Genomic DNA, 25,183 nt, shown 5'->3' with positions numbered 1-25,183 from the left:
GAGAATTTGTTTTGGTTGAATACTGTGGCCAAATCATTTTGCCACAAATTTACAAGTTAAGTTAATTGAATGCATGAGCTTAGCTTTACATTAAATAAAAGAAATTGCAGACCTTGGAAAGCTTTGCATCTCCTCATGTGCCATCCATCCTTTCCCTCCTGTCGAATGTCCCTGTGTCACCGGCTCTTCCTCTCTAGCCTCTGGCCTTGCTTCCTCCTCCTCCGCCTCTTCTTCTTCCTCTCTCTCATGCACTGTCTCATCCTCATCTTCTCCATTTTCATCCCTGTCCCTATCCCAGCGCTTCCTCTTTCGGCCCTTTCGTTTTTGCCTCTGTATAACAGACTCAATAGCATCTGTAACAGTGTCTTCCTCCCATTCCTTACTATGCTTCTCTGGTTCAGGCTCTGGTATTGGAGGTGACATTGGAGGCAATGATGACGACGAGGGTAAAGGATTCTTGCGGGGCCGCCCTGGTCCCCGTTTCTTAACCATGTTATTTCCTGTGCGTGCCTGCCTCTGTAGCTTCTTGGCCCGGAGGATTTTGTTGACATGATGCAAGGTGTTTTTGGGAGGAGGTGGGGCTGAACGTTGGGAAGGACGAGAGGGGGTGGAGTCCAAGCAGCATGCAGGCTGTAAAGAGCGTGCAGATGGACTTCCCCCTGGCTGCTCCAGGCCACAGGCAGAGACACAGGAGGACGAGTGGGAGACAGACAGAGGCGTATGGTGATGATGTCGATGGGGAGGAACCTCCGAAAAATCGGGTGTGCTAAACTGACTGTATCGTGTCTGTATACCACAGGCTCCTTTGAAAACAGAAAGCGACGGATGGAATGGGTGGCATTGAGAGGACAAGATCACCATAAAACTATTTTACATCTTTTTAATCTTTTGTTAAATCTTTTAAATATTTTGGGGAAAAAGAGATTATTTTTCTGTAAAATAATTTTATACAGAACGGTGCTCCAGCTACAATCTAATCTCCAGCTACAATTTAAATACAATTAAAAGCTACAAAATAACCTGTTTTCAAAAAGATCAGATGAATGCTGGTGTGTCATATTGTATACTGACTGACAATGATGTCTCCACAGCAATTTAATTAACTTGTCGATAATGCTAAAAAAAAAGAGTGGAGAAATGTAGGGATCTTTAAATCTCTTGTGCTTCTAAACAAGTTGGAAGTAAACAATGTAGAGTATTTTGCTGATATGAAAATAAAGAATGAATGTAGTTATGTGCACTTGTTACTTCCCTTCTTCCAACCATTTTAGTTTAAAGGATTCCACTAAAGCAGCACTAAATGGCATCTGTTTTAATATGGCTTAATGTGGTTTAAAATGTGTTTTACTGTCCTCTTATACAATTGGCTTGTTATATCAGATCAATTTTACAGTATTTGATTAGCTTATAACTCATGAAACTTTTTAATGTGTCTAACACACAAAAATGGTAAAGCCGCAGTTTTGCTTATGGTCACTCAGACACAAAAAAGCTGAGTGAGCTTGAAAGAAGGGGTAAACAGAGAGCTGATGTAAGCAAATGGCTAAATCTTACTTTGGCAGACATGATGTCACATTTATCAAATATGACCTGAATTAAACAGTCAGGAAAATTACAGGAGAAAAAAATCTTCTCTTTCTAAGATAATTTGCCTTCTTTAATAAGAATCCCTTAGTTTCCTGTTCCATCATTTGTCCTTCTTACATCTGACTAGTTTCTTCGCAAAGGATGTAGCACATAAGCATATACAAACAATACACAACACTAAGTCACAGTTTCCCAGGTTCGTCTGTCCCTATACCCAGTGTTTCACAGAAAAGTAGATTATTTTCTTAATAAAAAAAAATTATATGTGTTACTGTGCAAGTTGTGGGTGGAACAGACACAAGCTGAGGCAGTCTGATGTGAATTCAGGGTTAGACATTTGAAGTCTATCAGCTATATAAATAAAGATAACCAGAAATGTATCAAGGTGATTAGGGGAGCTGTTGTGATGAGGGACGTGTGAGAATTATAGCAAGAGATTACGAATGGCTCTAAGAGTACACATTGCTGCATGAATTCTGTAACCCTCACAGTATCAGAAAAAATCTGGGTTTACTCTGCAAAGTCATTATTTGATTTGTTTTTATATTCAGTCACTTGCCAAGACTGTTTTCAAATTCAGGCAGGTATAAATAAGAAACATATAATAATCTAAAAACTTCATAAAAGAATGTCATTGCTATTAAACCATTAACTTTATAAACTCATTTACCTGATTCTCTCCTTTCCGCAGATGTGGACAGATCTTTCCTCAGTGATTTGTCCAAACGTGTCAGACTTGAGCCCTCTGAGCTCCCAGCTTTCCTGCCTTGATTACATCTAAGAGAAGTCCGAGTAAGGGCTGAAGCAAAAAGGTTGGTGTGGTGGGAGCCTGATTCCTGTTCCTCATTTGGAGAAATGTGATCTTCATCCTCACTGTCTGAGCAACCCACAGAGTTATGCACATGGCCATCAGAGAATGCTCCCTGCCCAAGAGTCTGATTATGGGAGAGTTTGGAGTAATCAGCATCATAGCTGCCAATCCTAAACCAAGAGTCTGCAGCATGGTGCCCCCGACTCCCTTGGCCCAAAGATAGTCTTGAAGGGACCAGACAAGACATAGAGGCTTCTTTCTGCTTGTACCTTTCTGCTGAAGATGATGAGGAGGAAGAGGGGGAGTTGCCAGAGGTGGCAGCTGCCTGCTTGCCAGCACTGGATTCAGCTGAGCCATCTGGACCATATCCACAATGCTTGAGGGATTCCATGCTTCCACCTCTTCTCCCTCGCTCCCCTCTTCCAGCTACCATTCCTTCACCTACATTTCTCCCTCCTCCTCCACCACCACCACCACCACCACCACCAACTCCTCCACCATCATCTCCCTCTTCCTCTCCACAGCGGTCACGATGTTTATGTCTGTGTTTGTGTTTATGGTGCCAGCTAAATGACAGTTCAGAAGACATAGGAGGGTACAGCACTGCTGAACGTCCCCCACTGAGATATTCTTGTCGTAGAAGCTTATGTTTTTTCTTGTGGAACTTAGAAGGGTTGAGAAGTAGATGTGGAGGGTGATGATGATGATGAACATATGAAGGAGGAGGAGGTGGAGGGAAGGAAGGACTATGGTGGCCATGGTGAGATGGGGCAGAATGTGTAGCCTGGTGGTGAGGATGAGGGTACAGTGCACTGGCTGGGGGATAGCCCCGATAATAACCAAGTCCAAGAGGGGCTGAGGAGTACGGAACACCATACGAAGGGTGATAAAACCCTCCACTGGTAAGGGGAAACCCTAGCCCAGGAACAAAAGGCACCTCTGACATTGACTCTCGAAGTTTTGGGGGCCTCCCACGCTTTTTCTTGAGATCAGGCTTACGGACATAGTGCAGGGGATCACATGGGTAGGCTGGGTGGGGTGAGTAGTACCCACTAAAGTTGATCCTAAAAATTGTTGGTAAAAGGTCTCTATGAAGGTAATGATGAGGTGTGGGGTTAGTGCCAATGCTACTGCCTGCTCTGGTACCAGCCAAACCAGCCCCATGACCTGTGCCAGCTGTTCCTGTACCAAGACCCAGACTGCTGCCCAGACGAAGAGTTGGTGTCCGGTGCGAAATTCGTATTCCACAAAGCCGCACACAAATCTCATCAAGCTCAGCCAGGAAGTCAGGATCCTGTCTCCGTGAACGCAGCTGCAGGTACTTCTTCTTGCGTTTGCGTTTCTGCCTTTTCAACTTATCATAGCCTGGGCATCCATGGCCACGCCGTTTGCACTTATGCTTATGTTTTTCTTTGTGGCCCACTAGTGCTGAAGCAGAAGCCAATGGATGTGGTCGCCGTGGATCAGCTGATGACCTTTCCCCAAGTGGGGATGGTGTGGGGGAAGAACAATCAAGTAGTACAGTAGATGAATGTCTCCTGCTGCCTCTGAGGTTATGCCCTAGCCCAATACCCACTGAAGACCCCATAATTCCAGGCATTAGTAGTCCATTGGTCATACTCTGTGAGACACCTAACCCAGCTAACCCACTAGCACTCCCAGCCTTCTCCCCACGATCGGATGTACTGTTGTTGTCTGTTCCTATGCCACTGTCACTGGGCACAGTCTCCTCACTGTGAGACTCACTCACTGGGGAAGGTGTAGCTTCTTTAAGCTCACTAAGAGGAGCAGGGGATGTAGGAAGTATTGGCCTGGGAGGTGAGAGCTTGCGGCAATGGTAAAGCTGTCTGTAGTGGTGGTGGTGGTGATGGTGGTGACCTCTGCAAGAAGGCTTCTTCTGAGAGCAGTGTGAAGACGTGGAACCTCCCAAAGAACGTGGGGAGGGTGCTGAAAGAGTTGGTGGGGTAAAGGGAAATGAGTGATGGCTACAATGTGAGTGGACTGACCCAGGCTCCACAAAACTAGCATCACTGATGGGGCTTTGTCCACCACTAGACTGGGAAAGTGAGGGGGAGGGAAAAATGTCAGAGGGAGGAATCTGGTTGTGCTGGTTTTGTGAAGCCAAAGACTGATGTGAATGGTGTGGGGAAGAAGTGTTTGGCGTCAAAAAAGGTTCAGGTGGTGGTGTCGGGGCACCTGGTGAATTGTTGGCTGGTGCTTTTGGCTTGCGGCCCCTTCTTTTACCCATGTATATTGTCCCTTTTTTACTCACATTGATTTGAGGTCCAAGTTTGCCACCAAAGGTTGCAGCAAGAGTTGAGAGAGACTGAGACGCAGAAGCTGCGGTCCCTGCCATGCCTGTACTTTTAGTGACCTCTGGCTCAGTTGCTGATCCTGACCCTAACAGGATCTGGCTGAGAAACCTCTTCCGCTTTACAGTCTTCATCTTGTTGATCTTGCCTATAATCGTTTTCATTATAAGCTGCCCATTGCCTTTGTTGTGAAAGACCTTGTCGCCTGCCACAGTATCCCCTGGCTCCGGAGCAAGTGTTGGAGGCTGCGTCTCCTGTGGCAGCGTTGGAGGTAAGCGTTTTGGTCTTCCTCTCTTTCGTGGCATGGGTTTAGGAGGATTCAGGTCCACCTCTGGGTGCAATACAGGAGGATCCTGCTCCTCTTTGGACATTAAGTATACTTTCGGGGGAGTCACTTTGGGAGGCAAACGACCACGTGTAGGTGCATCCAATGTTGGCATTTTCGACTTAGGCCGGCCCCTTTTCTTGGGTGGTGGCAAATAGAGCTCTGAGACAGGAAGCATACGATTAGCATTGGGCGGCCTTCCCACAGGCCGACGGATGGGTTGGGAGGATGTAGGGTCGGTAGGCAGTGTGGTGGATTTGGTTTGACTAGGAGAAACATCATCTATCGCTCTGTGTGTGCGACTGACTACCTTAGTCCAGCGAGGTCTTCGACCCCGCCGCTTTTTCAAAGGCTTAGACTCCTGTTCTGCTGGTGATCCAGGTGATGCAGGGTCATGGTCATCACAAAGTTGTGAGAAGCTGCTACTAGTACCGGTAGGAAAAGAAGGAGAAGTGTGTTTTGTGGACTCTGCAGGACTTAGTTCTCCATAAGCATGACTTTCTTGTGCAGGACTTCGTTTAGCTGGACTTAAGCTCTTCCCCCTCTCCCCTCGAAATACAGAGAAGGGCCCCTTTTCTTTAGTGTCTTGCTTCCCTAACACAGTAGGGGAGGGGCCTTTACTCATTTCTCTGACATTGAAAATGTCCTTGTCCCACTCTTTCTCTCCATCAATGGGTTCCTCTGTTTGTGAGGGGCTTGCAGTGATCCTTGACCCAAGTGAGGCAGGCATCACCTGGTGGCAGATCCCACTCCCTATTCTCTCTAAGGAAGAGGAGAAAAGAGGTGGTGTGGATGAATGTGGTCCAAGACGAGACACTGATTTTATTCCGTTGCTATTATCATCGTCAATGCCATCGTTATGGGTTGTTAAACAACTGTTGATATATGATGCCGCAGGAATGTGGTTGCTGCAGTTACCGTTGCTACCTGTAATCTCTTTTGAAAGTCCACTAGGTTCCTCTTTTCTAGGCATGCCAGATAACTTCTCCAGGATACTGTCTTTGTTTCGGGAGCCATATGGACGACCTGGGGGCCGTGAAACAGGTGGAGGAGGGGCAAGATGTGCTACTCTGGAATATGTGTTCCTGTTGGCCATGGCCCGCTCAGGCCGCTGCAAATTTGAGATCAGGGGTGGAGAGCTGCTGTGTGCTGGAGCTGGAGTTACTTTTCGGACTTTGGGCTTAGGACACTTAGTAGGTGGGCAGGTGGCTATAAGCTGTGCAAGTTTCTCAGTGACTGTAGGAGTACCCCAATTTGGAGCTCCTCTTTCTTGTTCCCTCTGGCTATCTGAGGAGTAAGTATACTGAGGTGGTTTTGTGATTCCGTCAATTTTGGGTTCATGTGGAGATGAACTGGGGGAAGGAGTTAGTAGTGAAGGGGCTGGTGAGTTGTTTTGGGGTACAAGGCTCTTTTTTCCAAAGGAGTGTGATTTGCTGTCTAATACAGGGCAGTGACTGTTAATGGATTTTTCTGAAGAAGCAATGGATTTCACATCCGTCTTTCCTTCAGACTTGCAAGCCAGCTTTGGAGGACCCTAGTGAGAAAAAATAATTTAGGAATTCCAGTATTTGAAAGTAAACAAATGGTTTATTTTTTTTAAGCATGATGATTTTAATCCCCAAAACTTTTATTTTTATCGTGGGATTGAAGGAATTTTGCATGATTTTAATCATTCCCACATTAAGACCAAGCCTAGTATCTGTAATACAGGAAATTCCTGTACATACATTAAATACATATTGAGATCCCTCAATATAAATTTAATAAATGAGAACACACACATGCACACACACACTTTCTCCAACATACAATCACTTTGAATTGACACTGCTATAGTATGTCATACGTGAGCCTTCCACAAACAATTCCCACAAAGTCGGAGGTACACGATTGCACAGAATGCCTTTGTATGATGAAGCATTACAAGGGGACTTTCTATATAAAACAGAGTAGTTTGCTCTGAAAGAAAGAAAGCTGTCATGTGGACAGAAAAGCATGGTCTGAGTTCTGTTACACAGTTAAATTTTGTGAACCCTTTTATTTAAATTCCTATATTTCTGCATAAATATGACCCAAAACAGCATCAGATTTTCAAACAAGTCTTAAAGGTAAACAAAGAGAACACAATCAATCAAATGAGCCAACAATATTAATAATCTTCATTTAATTATTCCTCCACAAATTATTTTTCCAATAGTTCTCTGGCTTGTTCACATGATCTTTAGCAAACTTCATGAGCAGCAATGTACTTTTTGGAGCGTATTTGATCTTATCTGAAAATCTGACGACGTTTTGGGTCATATTTATGTAGAAATATAGAAATGTCTAAAGGTTTCACAAAGCTTCAAGCAATACACACACACACACACGCAAAGTGCAATGGACTGTGGAACAATGTACGATGACACCATCACCAGAAAGCTGTTCTTGATGCTCTTTGGAGGTGGTCTGTGGTTTGTCTGTCACCATTCTACCTTTCAGATATTTGTCTCGGCCTACCACATCTTTCCTTCACAAGCACTGTTCCTGTGGCCTTCCATTTTCTAACTATATTTCTGACTGTGGAGTAGGGCTGGGCGATATGGCTGAAAACTGTATCACGATATCAGTGTTTCATATCGGTCATTATCAATAACTATTGATATTTTATATAAAATATTATATTTATAGTTAAATATAAACATAGAGAAACCTGAGAATTTAGTGCAAGTTTAGTGCTAGGAAGTTCACTAAATGTTCACCTTCTGGTGAATAAAGAGTTTTAAAATATGTGCAGTGTTTTGTAAACTTAAATAAAACTGAGGTAGACAGAGATACATCTGCAATATAAAAAACAAACCTGATACAGTACAGTAACATTGTTTGAAATATAAAACCTGCACAAATATGAAAAAGTAGCTGACTTTTCCTCTTTTATGTACAATTTCCTCAATCGCTGCAGCGCACATTTTCTGCTTATCAGTCGGCGGTTACTGAAGAGGAATCCAGCAGACCAGCACAAGACAACGATATGGTGGCACAGCCAAACTTGATACTGTTACATGATTGGTTAGCGTGTCACTCCCTGCATTGCTAGGTTACCAGAGAGCGAGTGCCTTTGTTAATGCAACCAAACTTGCTTCGCAACCTCTGTTTTCTTCCAACGAAGAATAAAAAATATCGAACACATTTTTTATTGATATCAATCATGTGTCTTTCGCGATACATATCGTTATATCGCCCAGCCCTAGTCTGCATCAGGTGAAAACTGAACAACCTCGGTGTGCAAGGCAGAGTTGCAAGAAGAAAGATACTACTATTGACTTTATACTATTGGAAAGCCAGAGGACTATTGTAAAAATAATTTGTGGAGAAATGAGTCCAAAATAAAACTGTTTTAAAACGAGAACCATTATTTTTTAGAGAAAGGAAATGACTGAATTCCAGCATAAGAACCTTATACCTTCTGTGAAACATTGTGGTGGGAGTATCATCCGTTGGGCCTGTATTGCTGAATCTGGGCCAGGACAGCTTGTTATCAATGAATTCAGTATTATGCCAGTGATCTCTAAAAGAACATGGCAAGACATCTGTCCATGAACTGAATCTCAAGAAAAAATGGTTCATACACCAAGACAACAATCACAAGCACTTACGTCTGTCTACCAAAGAATTGAGTGAATGCTGGAGTCCTCTTCAGTAACCGGCCACTGAAAGCAGAAAATGAGCCACTGCGAGCGAGGAAATTGTTAATAAAAGAGGAAAAGTCAGCTCGTCAGTATGGGAGTTTTTTGGATATTATAAGTTTGACCGTAGTCAGACGAATGTCGTCTGCAAATTATGCAAGACCGTTTCTCTATGTTTATATTTAACACTTTGCACTATTTTATTACACTTCATTTCTTACATTTTCTTTCATTTTGCACCTTAAATGTTAAGAGATAATTTTTAAGTGTTCATTGTGACTTTAGACTTATGTTTACATTATAATTATTTGAGTTTTCCATGGTTGTTGACATTTCTGTCTTAATAACTGAGGGGATTATGATCACAGGAAGGTTAAGTTTAAAATAAAAATGTTTATATGTAATATATTTTTCTCCTGGTCCTTATTTTAATGGGTCATAAAAAATATCAATAATTATCGATATCGACCGATATGAAACACTGATATCGTGATACAGTTTTCAGCCATATCGCCCAGCCCTAATTTGTTGCTTTTATGATTTTTTGGGTGATATTTATACAGAAATATAGAAATTCCTAAAGGGTTCACAAACTTTCACATGACAACGCGTGTATGTATGTATGTATGTATATATACACACACATACATACATACACACACAGGCCACTTTATTAGGTACACCTTACTAGTACCGGTGTGGTCTTCTGCTGCTGTAGCCCATCCGCCTCAAGGTTCGACCTGTTGTGCATTCAGAGATGCTCTTCTGCATACCTCGGTTGTAACGAGTGGTTATTTGAGTTACTGTTGCCTTTCTATCAGCTCGAACCAGTCTGGCCATTCTCCTCTGACCTCTGGCATCAACAAGGCATTTGTGCCCACAGAACTGCCGCTCACTGGATATTTTCTCTTTTTCGGACCATTCTCTGTAAACCCTAGATATGGTTCTGCGTGAAAATCCCAGTAGATCAGCAGTTTCTGAAATACTCAGACCAGCCCTTCTGGCACCAACAACCATGCCACGTTCAAAGTCACTTAAATCACCTTTCTTCCCCATTCTGATGCTCGGTTTGAACTGCAGCAGATCGTCTTGACCATGTCTACATGCCTAAATGCATCGAGTTGCTGCCATGTGATTGGCTTATTAGAAATTTGCGTTAACGAGCAGTTGGACAGGTGTACCTAATAAAGTGAGTGAGTGGCCAGTGAGTGTGTGCGCATATATATATATATATATATATGTGTATGTATATATATATATATATATATATATATATATATATATATATATATATATATATATACACACACACACATACACACACACACACACACACACACACACACACACACACACATACACACACACACACACACACACACACACACACACACACACACAGAGTCATGTACACAAATACTCTAGGGTTCGATAGAATCACGCAAGTCTGAAACCAGACCAGCACTGTAGGGGTGCTGGAAACAATCATGTTTCAGCCAGCAGCAATCGTGCTCAGTGTGAAAACCATCTAAGAAGCCCATAACTGTTCCAGCATGACAATGTTTCTGTGCACAGAGTTCTAAGAAGACACGAGTTGCCAAAATACTCGAGTGCCCTCGTCCTGCAAAAAGAACTGACCTGATCTTTGGGACAAACTGGAAAACTTTTGAAATGACCTGCTAATTGCAGCCTATGCACCCTTACCATCAATGGGACGTTAATGCTTCAAAATCTACTGAAAAGTTTTCCCAGAAGAGTGAAGGTTATAATAACGGAACGGGATTGGACGTTCCACGTGTGCTGTGATGGTCATGCATGCACAAACTTTCAGCCATATAGTGTAGAGGATCTACAAGTGTCAAAAATTGGGATAAACGAGAGGTCCAGATGACAGATGAAGAAAAACAATGAAAAATTATTTGTCTAGGTTGCTGAGAAGACAAACACTGGAACATGACAAACAACATACTGTTTAAAGAAGCTTTAAAGATTTGATTAACAAAACCTCCACAAAAATGTTAGCTTGGCTCCGTTAATCGACAGTTTAGCAGAAAGTTTAGCGGTTAATCTTCACTTCTGGTTTCCATGCTACGATTTCAAAACTGTGACAAAGCTGGCACTTACTCGTTTAGATGGGGCGTTCCCATTCACAGGAGTTTCAGGGCTGGTGGAAGAAGAAGTAGGAAGAGAAGAAGGTGCAGATGCATTATTGGATAAAACACCTGACGACAGAGGCACTCCCGGGTTACCAGTGGGGTCCTTTTCGGTATCTTTCTGCAAACTCAGGGTGTTTCCACTGCCATCAGAAGGTCCCACTCGACGATTGCCTCGTCCTCCACCTCGGCTGCCATGTCTAACCGTCGCTCTGAATGCTGGCCGACAGACGTAGTTCTCAAGGATTTTAGGGGGCTTCTTCATTCGTTTGGCCTGGAGGCCTATCTTAAGTTTGACGTTGCCCTCTGAGTAGCTGGTCTCTTTGACTGAGAACTGTGGAGACTGCTGCTGCTGTTGGTCGCCAGCACTCGCCGAGTTGCAGGACGCAGCCGGCGCCGCATCTCTTTCCTTCTCCCGCTTCTTTTTTTCATCTTCATCGTCTTTCTTCCCACCTCCTCCGTCCTTCTCGCACTCGACTTGTAAGGCATTTGCAGGGAGAGGAGGTGGTGTGGTGGGCCCTCCTTGTGTCCTCTGATCCATTGATGATATGAGAAACAGGGAAGGGCTGAGCAGTATGTGCTCGCAAGAAGTACAATCCCGGGGGCTGCAGAATCCAGCTGGAGGTGGCAGATGGGATATAATAAGAGTTGTTGGTTTGAAGCAATGGCGTCCTTTCCTGGCTGCCAGCCCTCGTCACCTTCAAACTGGTGGAAAAAAGAGATAAACCGATAAAGCGTTTCATAAGACATAGGTACACGGCCCATAATTCTAAAAATACGCATGGTTTTAAAATAATAACGACTGAAAAGTGCATTGGATAAAATTTAAAGTACAACAGACTGTAACTGGAAAAAATGATACTGTTATAAAAGTTATACTGGCTAAAGGACAGAGGATCCATCTAGCATTCACCACCAATCTCAGGGTGGCAAAATTTTAACTTTATAGACGATTCACAAACCTGTTAAAGGAAGTTTAAATGAAAGTTCAGACTCACTTTAGCGCTTGACACAAAGTCAAACATTCAATACAAGTTATAGCATTTATACTGCAACTCAATATGTACTGCATCCTCTTCCAACAATGCCAAAGCATTAGTAAATCATTAACCTGATTCACTGCCGCTGGAGTGACTTGCCTGTTAGGAATACAAGCCGTGTAACACAAAGAGTTCCCGTGAGCTGCAAAAAGTGAAATCAGCCGAGTTTTTAAAATCGGACTGTGTGTGAATCGATTAAATTAGATCATACATAGAATTCCCCATTTCTCAGTCATGGATCTGCCGTGAGTGCAAATTGTAGTTGCGATGCTGTCTGTTAGTGGAATGGGACCACAACAGGTCCTTTGCTGATCAAATACAGTACGATTTATTCCTTCATTTTCAGTACAGCAAACACGCTAAGCCAAAACTGTTATAAATGCAGTTTTTCCTTTGGGTGAGATCAGCCTCAAATCATCACTCAAATTGCTCTACGCTGGGAACTCAGGAGTGTTTCAAGTAGGGGTGTGCACGGATAGTCGAACATTCGAATATTCGGTCTGCTGTAATTATTCGATAAATAAAAATGCTATTTGAATTTCGCTATATTTTTGGTGTGGATGCAGCCGCCGCCACCAACGATGAAGAGGATGCGGCAATGCCCTCTCGTCGGAAAAGGCTGAGCCAGTTCTTCGGCGATGATTACAGAGAATCCAGCCAAGATGAGTGGGAACAGTTCTTGCTGGAGCCATGTATTCCACCAGATGAGGATCCCATTCAGTGGTGGAACAAAAACACGAAGCGCTCCACAAAACTTAAGTCGCTTAGCACAACGTTACTTGTGTGTCCCGGCAACTTCTGTGCTGTCAGAGTGCGTTTTCTCCGCAGCCGGCCTTATTGTTAACAGACTAAGGAGCCGACTTTCCCCCGATCATGTTGACATGCTTGTGTTCCTTAACAAGAACATGTACAACAATAGAAAGAAAGCAAAAAAGATTTGCTGACAGTTTAAAAGGTTCAAAGTTAAATGTAGCCTAGGCTACGTTCTGTACAATAGCCTAATTGCTGCAGGCGGCTTTATTTACGTTTTTTTTTTTTGTTCACTTTTTTTGCTTTTGCTCTGTACTTTTTTGTTTGTTTGCACACATTGTTAAAGGTTTTCAGCTACAAAACACGATGTAGCGTAATGTTTAAGCTTATTGTGTTATAAGCTTGTTCAAAAATGACGGAAACAATAAATGTTACTGAAAAATAACGTCTGTCTCATTAAACTTAATTTAAATAAACGAATATTCGTTTTTTGTGAGCTCAAATATTCGAATGTGATATTTGCGGAAAACACCCATCCCTAGTTTCAAGCTTTAGTTTACTTTTATGTATCATGGTTCAGTGGCAGAATCAGTCTAGTGTGATATAACCGTACATAAGTACATAATGCAAAATCGACAATGTGACTAAAAATCAATCAGACACCTTCCAGCTAAAATGTAAACTCTGCAGGTGTTTTTAAATTACACCGTACTGTTTGCAATCAAGCATATCTATAACCTAAAATTGGGGATTGGGATGAAGGACCGGACCACCGTCCTTCACGTCTATTTGTAAATGTCCACTTAGTGGCACTGTGCTTTAGACAGGATACAGGGATAGCAACAGACAACAGATTATATTCGGAAACCTAAACATTAAGTCCAAAAGTGAGTGGACACCTGACTATCATACAAAGACGTGGTTCTTTCCCAAACTTTGGAGAAGTTGAACACACACACAACACAATTGTATGCTGCAAAAATTACATTACTAATTGAAAGTAAGTACCTTTCTGCTTTCTACTGACTTTCACAAAGCAGATTTCTTCTGACGTGTTGTTCAGACGTAGTCACAAAGCAGAGAGATGCTCCAACAGCCTGATGCTGTAAGAGCAATTAGAGATGGCCAAAAAAATTTAGCAGGTGTGAAACCGTTGTTTCTCTATGAACGCAGCTTTGCCTGAAGACTAGTCTCTGACCTTTACAAAGTGCAACAAACATGAGCCTTCATATATGAAGCACACAATTTCCAGTAAGCCAGACCATTTTTTCCCCCTTCAGATATTAACAGACTTGATTTAGAAAGGTGAAGAATGGCCACGCTCTGAGAACGAGTGACTTTTTTTAAACACATCTTGAAGACTTCGTACCTCTTCGATCTCGCTGACTAAAACGTATAATTCGCCTACCTTAATGCTGAGAGAAGCTAATCTGAAAGTGCCTCGCCCGCATGCGATTCTTTTCCCCGAATCCAACCTCAAAAATAACAATGTTGGATGGAATAATCAAACCGTGTCTCCGTGTTGTGCTGCTTGCTAGAATTTTAGCATCAGGATTTAATGTAAAAATCACAGACTCAGACCAGCATCATGTGATTTGTATTGTATCAAAGAAGCGGTAGTATCCGTCTCCCTTTAACCTTTCAAACCGACTCTAGAGTGTTTAGGATGAAAGCTTGCCCAGAGCAGGTGGTTTCTGTGGCTAAAATCATTGAGAGGCGAGTCAGTGCTGTGACCTCGGCACAGAGTCCCCCTGGGAGTCACAGAACCTCGCTGGCTTCTCTGGTTCTATGTGATCGCCAATTAAAACAACAGTGACGGAGGAAAAGCCAGACGCAGAATACGAAAGTAGAGGAACGCAGTTGTTTTTTTTTTTTCATGCCCTGCTACAGGCAAAGGCTTAACAACAGCCCAGAGAAGAATTACGCGCATGGCTGATCAGGGTAGTAGAAACCATATTGTTGTTTTTTTTTTTCAATTATCAGTTTCATTAACGCTTGCACATTAGTTTATAGAGGCAGTAATAGCTGCACATGATATAGTTAAGAATTTAATGTCTTGCCTTTCCCCATGTTTACTATGATTAGTCAATACCTATCACTAAAACCATAACCTAATTTCTGTCAGATGACATCAGCCCTATTTCTGCCGTACAAATCCCCTCCTTAAGTCCTTCGCCTGCCTTTTCCTCTTACTCACTTTGACTTGTTTCTTACTCACTTGGAAAGCCTACAGTACGGCGGTCAAAGCTGCTGTGTTCTTGCTAATCGAAAACACATTTTCTCCGGTGCCCCCTCCCTTCTTCGCTTTCCTCTGTTTATCCCTCCCTCAGTGACAATCGTTTTCTTATTTCCTAAGGGTTCTTGGCCCGACAAACTTATTCACTACATAGTTATTAAGTAACATTCACTCACACACACACTTCGTTTCGAAGGAGTAAATCCTCGAGTGATATCGTTCGCTGGAAAACTTCTGCAGACAAAAAGTGGATAGCGAATTGCTGTTTTCTTTGCTTCCCTTTCGATAGTCTAACCCGGCGGTGTCGGATATTATCCGGAAAGGGCCGGTGTGGTGCAGGTTTTCGTTCCAACCAAGCAGAGGCCACACCAGAGTCTACTAAAAGCCAAGAACAACTGATTAAACAGGTGGAATCAGGTGTGGCTTCTGCTTGGTTGGAATGAAAACCTGCACCCACACCGGCCCTTTGTGGATAAGATTGGACACCGCTGGTTTAACCAGTCTCAAAAAAGAAAGCTTAAATTACACATTTGATGGTATTTGAAAGTTTGCCTATCACAACTTTAAACTGTTCATTCATTTTTGACACAGCTTTCCAGACACAGAGCTTGAAACCTATCCTTTGTTACTGTAACCACAACTGTAACAAAAGAAAGCCACGATGCCACTCCTCTCGTTCCCTCACTTTCACTTCAGGCAAAAGTTTTAGCATCCACTGACTCATCCCTCTACTTGTACAGAGTAGCTTCCCATTTCTTATGTGGATCATTTCTCACATAAAATAAGAAATGAATCAGGACACTCCTGTTCCTACAGTAGTCTGGACTTGGCTTTCACAGAAAAATCAGCTGTTGTGTGAGATGTGAAGTCTTGTGTTGAGTTCTCATCACCTGAAAATCACTGGCTGCTTCTGAGGCTGGTCGCCACACGGACCATCTATAGATCACCAGGATTTTACTGTGGATGCTGAGGCTTAGAAAGCATAAGGATAGCACTCAAGCCTCCTTTATTGAAGAATGAATAACTTCAGTTCAATACAACATTTAAAAGACTTTCAGAAATGACTCTGATGCTCATATTCATAAGTTGCTATTAACCACATAAATTGACTCTACAGTACACAATTCTAGATGTAAAATAATTTATACTATCTCTTGTCACCCAGATCTCTTATGAATCTGCGTCCTCTCAAGGGTTCCTAATCAAGTCATCTCAGAAAGTTCTTCATTGCCACCATCATCTCTGTCTTGCTCATTGAGGACTAATTTCAAAAGTATAGATTCCTGTAAAGGAGGTTTACCAGTAAACTCCTTGCCTGGAACAACCCATCAGATATCACTGTGACTGTATTCTGTTAAACCGCAGTCAAACTGTATTCTGCAGCAGTCAAACTGTTTAAAAATTCTCCTGCGCCATCACGTCATCAAAAACACTGAACAGAGCTGACACCCTCTCGACAAATTGGAGTCATGTTTGAAAACGACCAAATAAGGAGACGAGAAAATTAGTCAACAGAAGTCACTCGATTAGTCAGAGATCATTTCCTCAGCAACGTTAATGTGGACGGTGATCGGTGGCGCGAGGAGATGAGGACAAGACTCGAGTGATGCTGATCACGATTAGTTGATAAAGTGATCACTTATTTCATACTCTAAACTTAAGTCTACCAATACGTACGCCATGACATGAAGGACATAGATAAAATGACCTTATTATTAAGGAGTAATAATCTACACGTCTATTATCGATCCTATTTCTCAGTATTTTAGTAAAGTTGTGTGGAAATATTCTGATGGGTTCCGAAAAGTTTTAGTAAACTGATTTTCTTACTCGCATGTGTAGGTTGATCTGCTTTACGGTGCACGGTGTGTTCCTGAAACAAATGTATTTGCATGTAGCGACACCCACAAAACTCCATAAAAGGTAAAAAACAAAAAATCAGCTGGGAGCATGAAACGACAGCTAAAAGGCCAAAGTGGGAGATATTTTGTCTCGTAACTATTTATTTTGTTGTAATTAAATGATTCGTTTTATTTTCCTTCATTTGTGTTTGTGTTGGCTGGTTTTATTTTTCCACTCAATTAATCCCGATAATGTAAAGTGATTAGTGAATCAGCAGCAGAAAGATGTTGGTGTTGTCTCTATCGCTGCTCTTCTGTCTCACTAAATAGAGGACTTCAGCAGGATATTCCAGATAACGGCGCAGTAATCCGTGAGAATAACGTTAAGCTGATCGAGTCGAGTTATTCGTTTTCAAAAGTAAATTTCCACAGACTCTGGCTAAGAGCGATCGAGATTTTCGTGAACACCCGATTCCTTATACGAAAGGATTTACAAACAAATCAGAGTTGTTTCATACATTTGTTCGCTTTTTAACAGCTTTTTTTACACAATATTACTGATTCCAAACAAAAGCGGGCTGAGAAGAAAAGGCAAGGCTGGAGTGGCGTGAGTGGCCTTGACAGGGGTAGGAGGTCAAGGGTTAAAGGTGAACAAAAGGTTCCTGACAAAACCTCCTACAGTACCTCATCTACGACATCGTTTTCGGTTAAAATCACAGAGTTTGTCAAAACGGTAGGTAGGATAAACCAAGACAAAAACGAAATAATAATCAGGAATCCCTGATAAACACCCCCATACACACCCACACACAGAGTTATTAATGAGTTAGAAACCCAAACAGACTGAAGGAAATGCTTCAGTTCCCCAAAAAAAAAGCAAAAAAAACAACTGCCCTTTATTTAACCTGCCTCCAATTGAAAGAGCTGAATCTTACAATTCCAACCAGTTACAGATGTCTAATAAAAGGCTTGAATAATAAATACAACAGTGTGTGTTGCTCCTGTTTCCTCCCTGTAGTTGTTTTGGACAAACACACCTCCGTGAGAGTCATATAAAACACACACAAACGTGTTTTTTTTTTTTATCTCCCATACAACACTCCACGTGTCACAAACACGCTTTAAATACACCTGAATAAAAAATAAGTCAAAACAACTCACCGTGGATTATTTAGAGGCCAAAACGAGCTTTCACATCATTTAGGATCCAAATCTTCCCTTCATCAGTTCCAACATGGTTCCTTCTGTAAACTGCTGACGTCCCAAAAAAATAATAAATAAATAAATATATATATAAACACACAGAGAAATAATAAATATATTAACAAAATAATCGAGAAAGACAACCAGCTCAGAAAGCACTGTTTATATCAGTTTTTTTTTTATTTTTTATCTCGGATCTTCTCGTCTTAGCTTCTTCTCGGATTCAACTCTTAATACAAAAATCACAACAACGTCCCTAAAGAGCAACAGATCCACATGTACACTGACACTCCGAGTCCTTAAATTATAGTAAATATATTGACAGGAAACGTTAAAACAGGCGTTAAAGGGAGATTTTTAGGAGTGTTTCAGCGCGCAGTGGTCGTGTTTGGTTCTGTTAGCAAAGCTCGGTTCTAGCTTTAGAGGCTAAGCTATGATTTTTTTTTTGTTGTTGCTAAGGTGGCCTTCGTATCAACGTGGCAGTAAGTCGTGAAGACGAATCGGATTGTTTTTGTGACTTGGATAAATCAATAATTCCGACGTAGAGACGTGAAAAACATGCAGACGGACGTGTGGTGTTGGTGGTTGAAGAGTCATCAATCCTGTCAGTGGCACATTGCTAGTGACACGGCTAGCTGGCTAACTCCGACGTAGCTTAGCATAACCGCACACACACCACAGCTAGCTTAGCAAAGCATCGTTCTTGTCTTAAATGACAGACGTAAAACACTTCCGTCCTTCCTTGAAAACGGTGAAAGTAGAAGTAAAAGCGAGCGCTATTGAGTTCAAGCTGCCTGAGTTCGGGTTATTACAAAAAAAAACATGAACTGTCAACAAAATGGCGGCCGCGTTGAATCAACAGAAACCCGAAATGGATCTTTGACTTTAATATTTTTTCGTCTTTCTCGTCTCCAGAGATGAAGTCTTTTTACCCGTAACGTTCCGAAATGTCCCCAGGCTTCCTCTGTCCAGGGACCGGTGAAGGGTCGTGTTTTTAAAGGCGTGTGAATGGGCTTCTGCCCGTTAATCGGGCCTCCATGTCTGATGCGCCCGTAACGTTTCTGTCAGTACAACACGGGCATTCTCCCAGTGAGGGGAGGGAGGGAGAGGAGGGGAGGGGCACAGGGAAACACACACACACGGTGAGAGAGAGTGTGTGTGTGTGTGAGTGAGAGAGTGAGAGTGAGAGTGAGAGAGAGAGAGAGAGAGAGCAGAATGTCTTTCCACCTAAATGTTTCTTTTCTGGGTGTCCAAAATGGAGCCCCTTTCCAAAATGTAGGATTTATATATAAATATAATATTATTAAATAAATTTAAAATAAAAAAAATAAAAAATGTAAAAATAAAAAAAATAAAAATAGGCTTTATATATATATATATATATATATATATATATATATATATATATATATATATATATATATATATATATATATATAAAGCCTATTTTTATTTTTTTTATTTTTACATTTTTTATAAAAAATTAAAAAATGTAAAAAATAAAAAATTAAAATAGGCTTTATATATATATATATATATATATATATATATATATATATATATATATATATATATATATATATATATATATAAGCCTATTTTTTTTTTTTTTTTATTTTTTATTATTTTTTTATATATTTATATATATATATATATATACATATATTTATGTGTGTGTGTGTGTATGTGTGTGGTTGTAAACCGCTTATATGAAGGTTATAGAAGTTTAGGAAGGGTGATGTTTAGGGCCCCGTGGCAGTGTTTACCTACGGTGAAAATATCGCGACTCCCTCGGGAATCGGAGTCAGGCTCGGAGGCGGAAACACACACACACACACACACACACACACACACACACACACACACACACACACACACACACACACACACACACACACACACACACACACACACGGCAAATGTGGGGGTGTGTGATCGTTTTCATTCGATGTTTTGCCACGCTCGTGCCGATTCAAGCCATCCCCATTGGCTCCAGGTGGAAGGGGGCGTGGCGTACAGTTGCACAATCCGCACATTTATTTACATGTCTCGCGCAGATAGACTATCTGCCTGATTGTGACTGAATTGTGTATTTAGATTACAGGTTATTAAGGACATGTTCAGTCATTAAGGACATGTTCAGTCACGATTTTTCGAGTGATTTAACATTCTTTGTCGTCTTGAAGACAAGTCAAACCATTCACGTGTTATGACCATGACACCATACCAGACAACAGCCCATAATAATAGTGACCTGAGAACAGAACACTATATTAAATTTATATATGTATATATGTGTGTGTATATATGAGTGTATATGTGTGTATGTGTGTCTGTGTGTATATGAATGTATATGTGTGTGTATGTGTCTGTGTATGTATGTGTGTGTGTATATGTGTATGTATGTGTGAGTCATCTGTGTGTTTGTATGTGTGTATATGTGTATGTATAATAAGACTGACCTGAGAACAGAACACTCTATTACTTATAAATCTGTAAGAGATAATATATCAGTTTATTATTTCATAAAAAAATATTTATATGTATATAATGATGTTTTTACTTTACACTCGCTTGCAACTCGGTCTGAGTTGACTGATCATATAACACATTTTATGTTTGTCTCTTTAATAAAGCAGCTAGGAATAAAAAACAAAATCACCAAACTAGTGAAGTATGCCAAGCCAAGTGCCCAGTACACGACTCTCTGAATCACTGACCCTTTCACACTACATGACTATTATACTGTACTTTGTATCACATTACTGTAACCTGGATCCATTTCATTTGGTTTTTACGTTTGCATTTTTTCTTCTCCAGCCCGACATACAAACGAGACGTATTAAAGTCACTATCAATAAACACACTAGTACGCTAGGTTACAGATTTAGGATACCATGCCTAAAGCTCTGTTCAGGGTTGTTGTTTTTTAAATATACACATAATACAAAGAATGAAAATAAGCTCTAGTTTAAGTGTTTCAGGAAGAGGTAGCCATACTCAGTGACTCAGCTCTTCAGACATCGAGAGGAAGTTCATTCCACCACCTCGGTGCCAGAACAGAAAAGAGTCTTGCTGTATACCGACCTCTTATCCGGAGGCAGGTTGAAAACAAGTCGTGCAGCTGCATTTTGGATTATTTGCAGAGGACGAATTGCGTTCAGAGACAGACCTGACAGCAGGGAGGTGCAGCAGTCCAGTGTCAAAATGACAAGAGTTTGAACAAGTACCTGAGCAGCCTGTGTGGATAAAAACAGCCAGATCATTCTGATGTAGAGAAGAAACCGATATGAGAGTGGAAAAGTACGGTTGATTGTCCATGGTTACCCCGAGGTTGCAAGAAGTGGCTGAAGTGGAGATTGTTGTGTAAGGTTATTGCAAGATCCTGCACAACAATCTGGCTTTTCATGCATCTCATCGAGTCCTTCTTCATAATTCATTAATTATGTGTTTATAGCACTTTATTTTAAAAGTATTTACAGAAAGGGTAGGTATAAGAAGGTATGAGATCTAAATTGGATTATTGTCTTACATGCCATTTGATAAACATGCAAAAATATTGAGTCTACACTTTACATAGCCATGTGCCTTTTCAAACTGTCTGCAGTAATATTAGTTTTATTATATGGGGACTTGAGTTTAGAAGGTTTTTGCAGGGTAAGAAGACCCTAAGAAGAAAAAGAGTGCATGTTATTGTATCCTGTGGTTGCTGTATTAACTTCTTTTGTGTTAAAATTGGATTTCCTAAGTTACACTTCTGTGATGTGTTTGACTAACAGACTGACTTGCTCTTTTACATCAGCACCAGAAAATGCACTGTCTATAAACCTATTTCTTTTGTAAGCCTCTTTAACATTTCGCAAGCTTTAACAAAATGTATATCTTTCTTAAATACAACAAAGCAAACACAACAGGTATCGTTTGTCCTTAGTGTTAGCACTCTAATATTTTATTAGCTGTCAAAAAAGAGTCAAATTGTTGTGATGCTGGACAGAGGCGAGTGAGGATCCAAATGCAGATTTTAGAGTTTTAATCATCCAAAACACAAATGCAGCTGACCAGACAGACAGGCAGACAGAACAAGGCAACAAACAGGGTTAACAGGAAACAGGAACAGGCACACCAACATCCAACATGCAATAACGACCAACACCATGGAAGTGAACAAACAGAATATAAATAACAGACAGGAACCAATCACAGCGCAATCAATCAGAAACAATCAGAGACAAAGACAACACACCTGAAGGAGAGATGGAGTTCAATTAATGTCCGTGGTAACCAATGAGTGGGCAGAGCAAACAATTAACAACAGGGAAAGACAGCAGACAGAAACAGGGCAGAAACACAGACAGACTCATTACACAAATCTATATTTTTATTCATTTTTCGTTATACATCCTAACGTTAGCACTGTTTAATTGTTTTTGTGGAATGATGACATTACACAGAGTCTCAGAGAACCTGTGCTCTGTCCCATGAGACTCGGGGTACAAAGCTGGGGACACACTGGATTGGGTGCCAACCCATAGCAGGGCAGAAACACACACAATCACACACCTGTTCACACTATACAGACAATTTAGAGATGCCAATCAGCCGACAACATACATGGAGGAAACTTGAGTAACCAGGAGAAAACCTGAAGCCTGGAGTAACCTCCCCCGAAGCCTGGGGAGAACATGCACACAAGGCAAAGTCAGGAATCAAACCCCTCAAATCCCTAATGGCTTAACAACTAGTAAGCCCACATTGTCTAGTTGCTTAGGCCAGATCAGAGCAGATCAGGTCAGTTTCAGCTTGAATTTAGTTTAAGTTTAATAATATACTCATCCTCTCAAAGGGTTTTCAGATTAAGAGTATTTAAAGCTGCACACCTCTTTGGTGTAATCGAAGTTTCTGTTAAGCAGCATATTCTGAATCGGCGATTAATTATAGTTTCATTAGTAATAAGTGATTTAGATGTACTGTAAAGGGTCTAATATTTAGCAAAGGTGATTTTTCATTCATTCCATGATCTGATTTTCTCTTTGCGTTTCTGTTTATGTATAGTGGAAATTTTCAGACAAACCCCAAGAGCTTTTGTGTTTGTATTTCTATTTCCGTTAATATTATTTGTCTGGCTATTAATTAAAAAAAAAAGATATATATCGCTATCAAAATCAAAAGCAATGGTCACTATTAATAGCACATCATTTTTGACTAAAGTAATCATCAGAATATGAGTCTGTTGAAGTTCATTCATTGAATCCATGGTTGTTGCTGATATCATGGAACAAAACTTCTGATATACATCTGATCCTATAAGCAACGTCTTGACTTGCTTATGCGTGCTCAGAGAATGTTAGCGGGAAAAAGTTGCTCGGAAGATGAAGAAGATTATACACCAAGTTTCACCACAACAATAATCAGCAGGTGACACAAGTGAAGTTTCAGGATGGCAGTGCAGGGAGACGTATTTGCATATCGTACTCGATAAGGCACTAGGTAACTTTTAACAGTCTATAGTGTCATTGCTTACCAATTGTAACCAAAGCAATATGCAGTCAGTGTGAAAATAGCATAGAGAGGGCAGCTGTTGGGCCAGGTCCTCTGAGGGCAGCGGTAGTCCTTCAAGCATATGGGGCATAAATAAGAAAGAGAGAGAGAGAGAGAGAGAGAGAGAGGTTTAAAAAAGAGTAAATCGCATGTATATAAATCGCATGTTAAAATGCAAGGATTTATCATGTTAATGTTAACATTTAATCATGTTAATGTTGCAATATTATTTTTAAGAAACATTCAAACACTCTTTAGTATTTGTATAATTATTATAATTATCTTAATTTCTTTTCTCTCTTAATTGTATTGTTACATATTTTTTGTTTCATTGTATTTTTATTTTAAGATTAATTTTTAGCACATTTTACCAATTTAAACTCCTGACTTATCCTTCCTCACCTTTATATCTAGTACTTTCACTGTAATGTACTTAATATTATGCTGAAATCCTTTCTATTATATGATAATGCCCTCGATTATAACATTTCTACTATTTTATAATGTAATCCAGATTGTCAGTAAAGAGATGCAGCAAACGCTGGAAAATCCCTTCTTATAACGTGTCCAGAAATATGTGGGTGGACGTTTTTTTTACACAGTAACACATGAAGGATGGTGGTCTGTGCGATGACTCAGGGGATGATGGGAACTCACCAGCTTGCTCTGAGAAGACATAGATGATGGCAGGAAGGGATGAGGTCACTTCTCCATTGGCTGGCACAGGGCCAGTACTTTCCAACTGACACAACAACTGCAGAAATAAGGGTTGGCATTGCAGGACAGAGAAAAAACCCAACAATGGATAATTTATGGTCTAAATAAAGTGAGCTGAATGTAGTAGGAAACTGAGATCATTATCGTACGAATTTGGTGAACACCACCCACCTGTGTGAAACCCGCATCATAACCTCCCTGTCTCCAGGCATGAGAAACAAGATCATCATTAAATCCCTCCATCGGATAAGTTCAAATATTCTGAAGATATTCTGTGTAGTACCACAATACAAATGACTCAGAAAATGTGTAATAAAAACATTTTAATCTACACAGATGAGGTCCAAGAACCTGTAATACCAGGCAGACAGACCAAGCCAAGGACTGCTGCTAAATATTTTCAGAAGAAACCAGAGGAGTTAAAAAACGGTGATGAGAAAAACACATAAAACACAACTGAAGACTGTAACCACTAACTATATTCAGTACTCAGTGCTGCTTGTCACTCTTTCGATTGATCAGAATTTCAGAAAATGTAAGACCAAAAATATTTCTAAGATTAAAAGAAATAAGCTATGTGTTTACATTCAGATTCTTTGTTTATTTTTATTTGTGCTTAATTTGAATACAATTATAATACAATTGTGCATTGTAGCTATAAACATGGTATAGCTGTACAAGCTATCTTTTGCCACTGTCATGTAAAGTATTCCTGTTCAATAAATGATGTGGTCCCCTCCAAAACTATTGGAACAGCAAGCTGTACTCTATTATTATTAATAATATATTTTTTTTATGAGATCCGCCCTGAGTACCTCAAGTCTCTGGATGTTGTGGGGCTGTCTTGGTTGACACGCCTCTGCAACATCGCGTGGCGGCTGGGGACAGTGCCTCTGGACAGTGCCTCTGTTTAAGAAGGGGGACCGGAGGGTGTGTTCCAACTACAGGGGGATCACTCTCCTCAGCCTCCCCGGAAAAGTCTATGCCAGGGTACTGGAGAGGAGA

At 40.9% G+C, this 25,183-nt stretch overlaps 1 protein-coding gene across 4 annotated transcripts in view; it reads right to left on the bottom strand.

Moving 5' to 3' along the window:
• ash1l (ash1 (absent, small, or homeotic)-like (Drosophila)) overlaps positions 1 to 19,007 on the bottom strand; it is a 38,718-nt gene extending 19,711 nt beyond the window's left edge. For 3 of the 4 annotated variants that reach the window (XM_060865819.1, XM_060865821.1, XM_060865822.1), the window contains exons 1-5: positions 18,856 to 19,007; positions 17,882 to 17,974; positions 10,825 to 11,558; positions 2,258 to 6,569; positions 113 to 803 (exon numbers count right to left, since the gene is read on the bottom strand). In XM_060865819.1, the coding sequence (XP_060721802.1) occupies positions 113 to 803; positions 2,258 to 6,569; positions 10,825 to 11,394 (5,573 nt within the window). In that variant the 5' untranslated portion in view covers positions 11,395 to 11,558; positions 17,882 to 17,974; positions 18,856 to 19,007. The remainder of the gene's footprint in view (positions 1 to 112; positions 804 to 2,257; positions 6,570 to 10,824; positions 11,559 to 17,881; positions 17,975 to 18,855) is intronic. The other variant, XM_060865820.1, reaches the window with a different exon arrangement.
• Positions 19,008 to 25,183: the final 6,176 nt, after the last annotated feature.

This window comes from Tachysurus vachellii, chromosome 3, assembly GCF_030014155.1.
Source record: "Tachysurus vachellii isolate PV-2020 chromosome 3, HZAU_Pvac_v1, whole genome shotgun sequence".
NCBI classification, from domain to species: Eukaryota; Metazoa; Chordata; class Actinopteri; order Siluriformes; family Bagridae; genus Tachysurus; species Tachysurus vachellii.
Note: the sequence above shows the minus strand (reverse complement) of the source record. Positions and strands in the feature narration are given on the sequence as shown.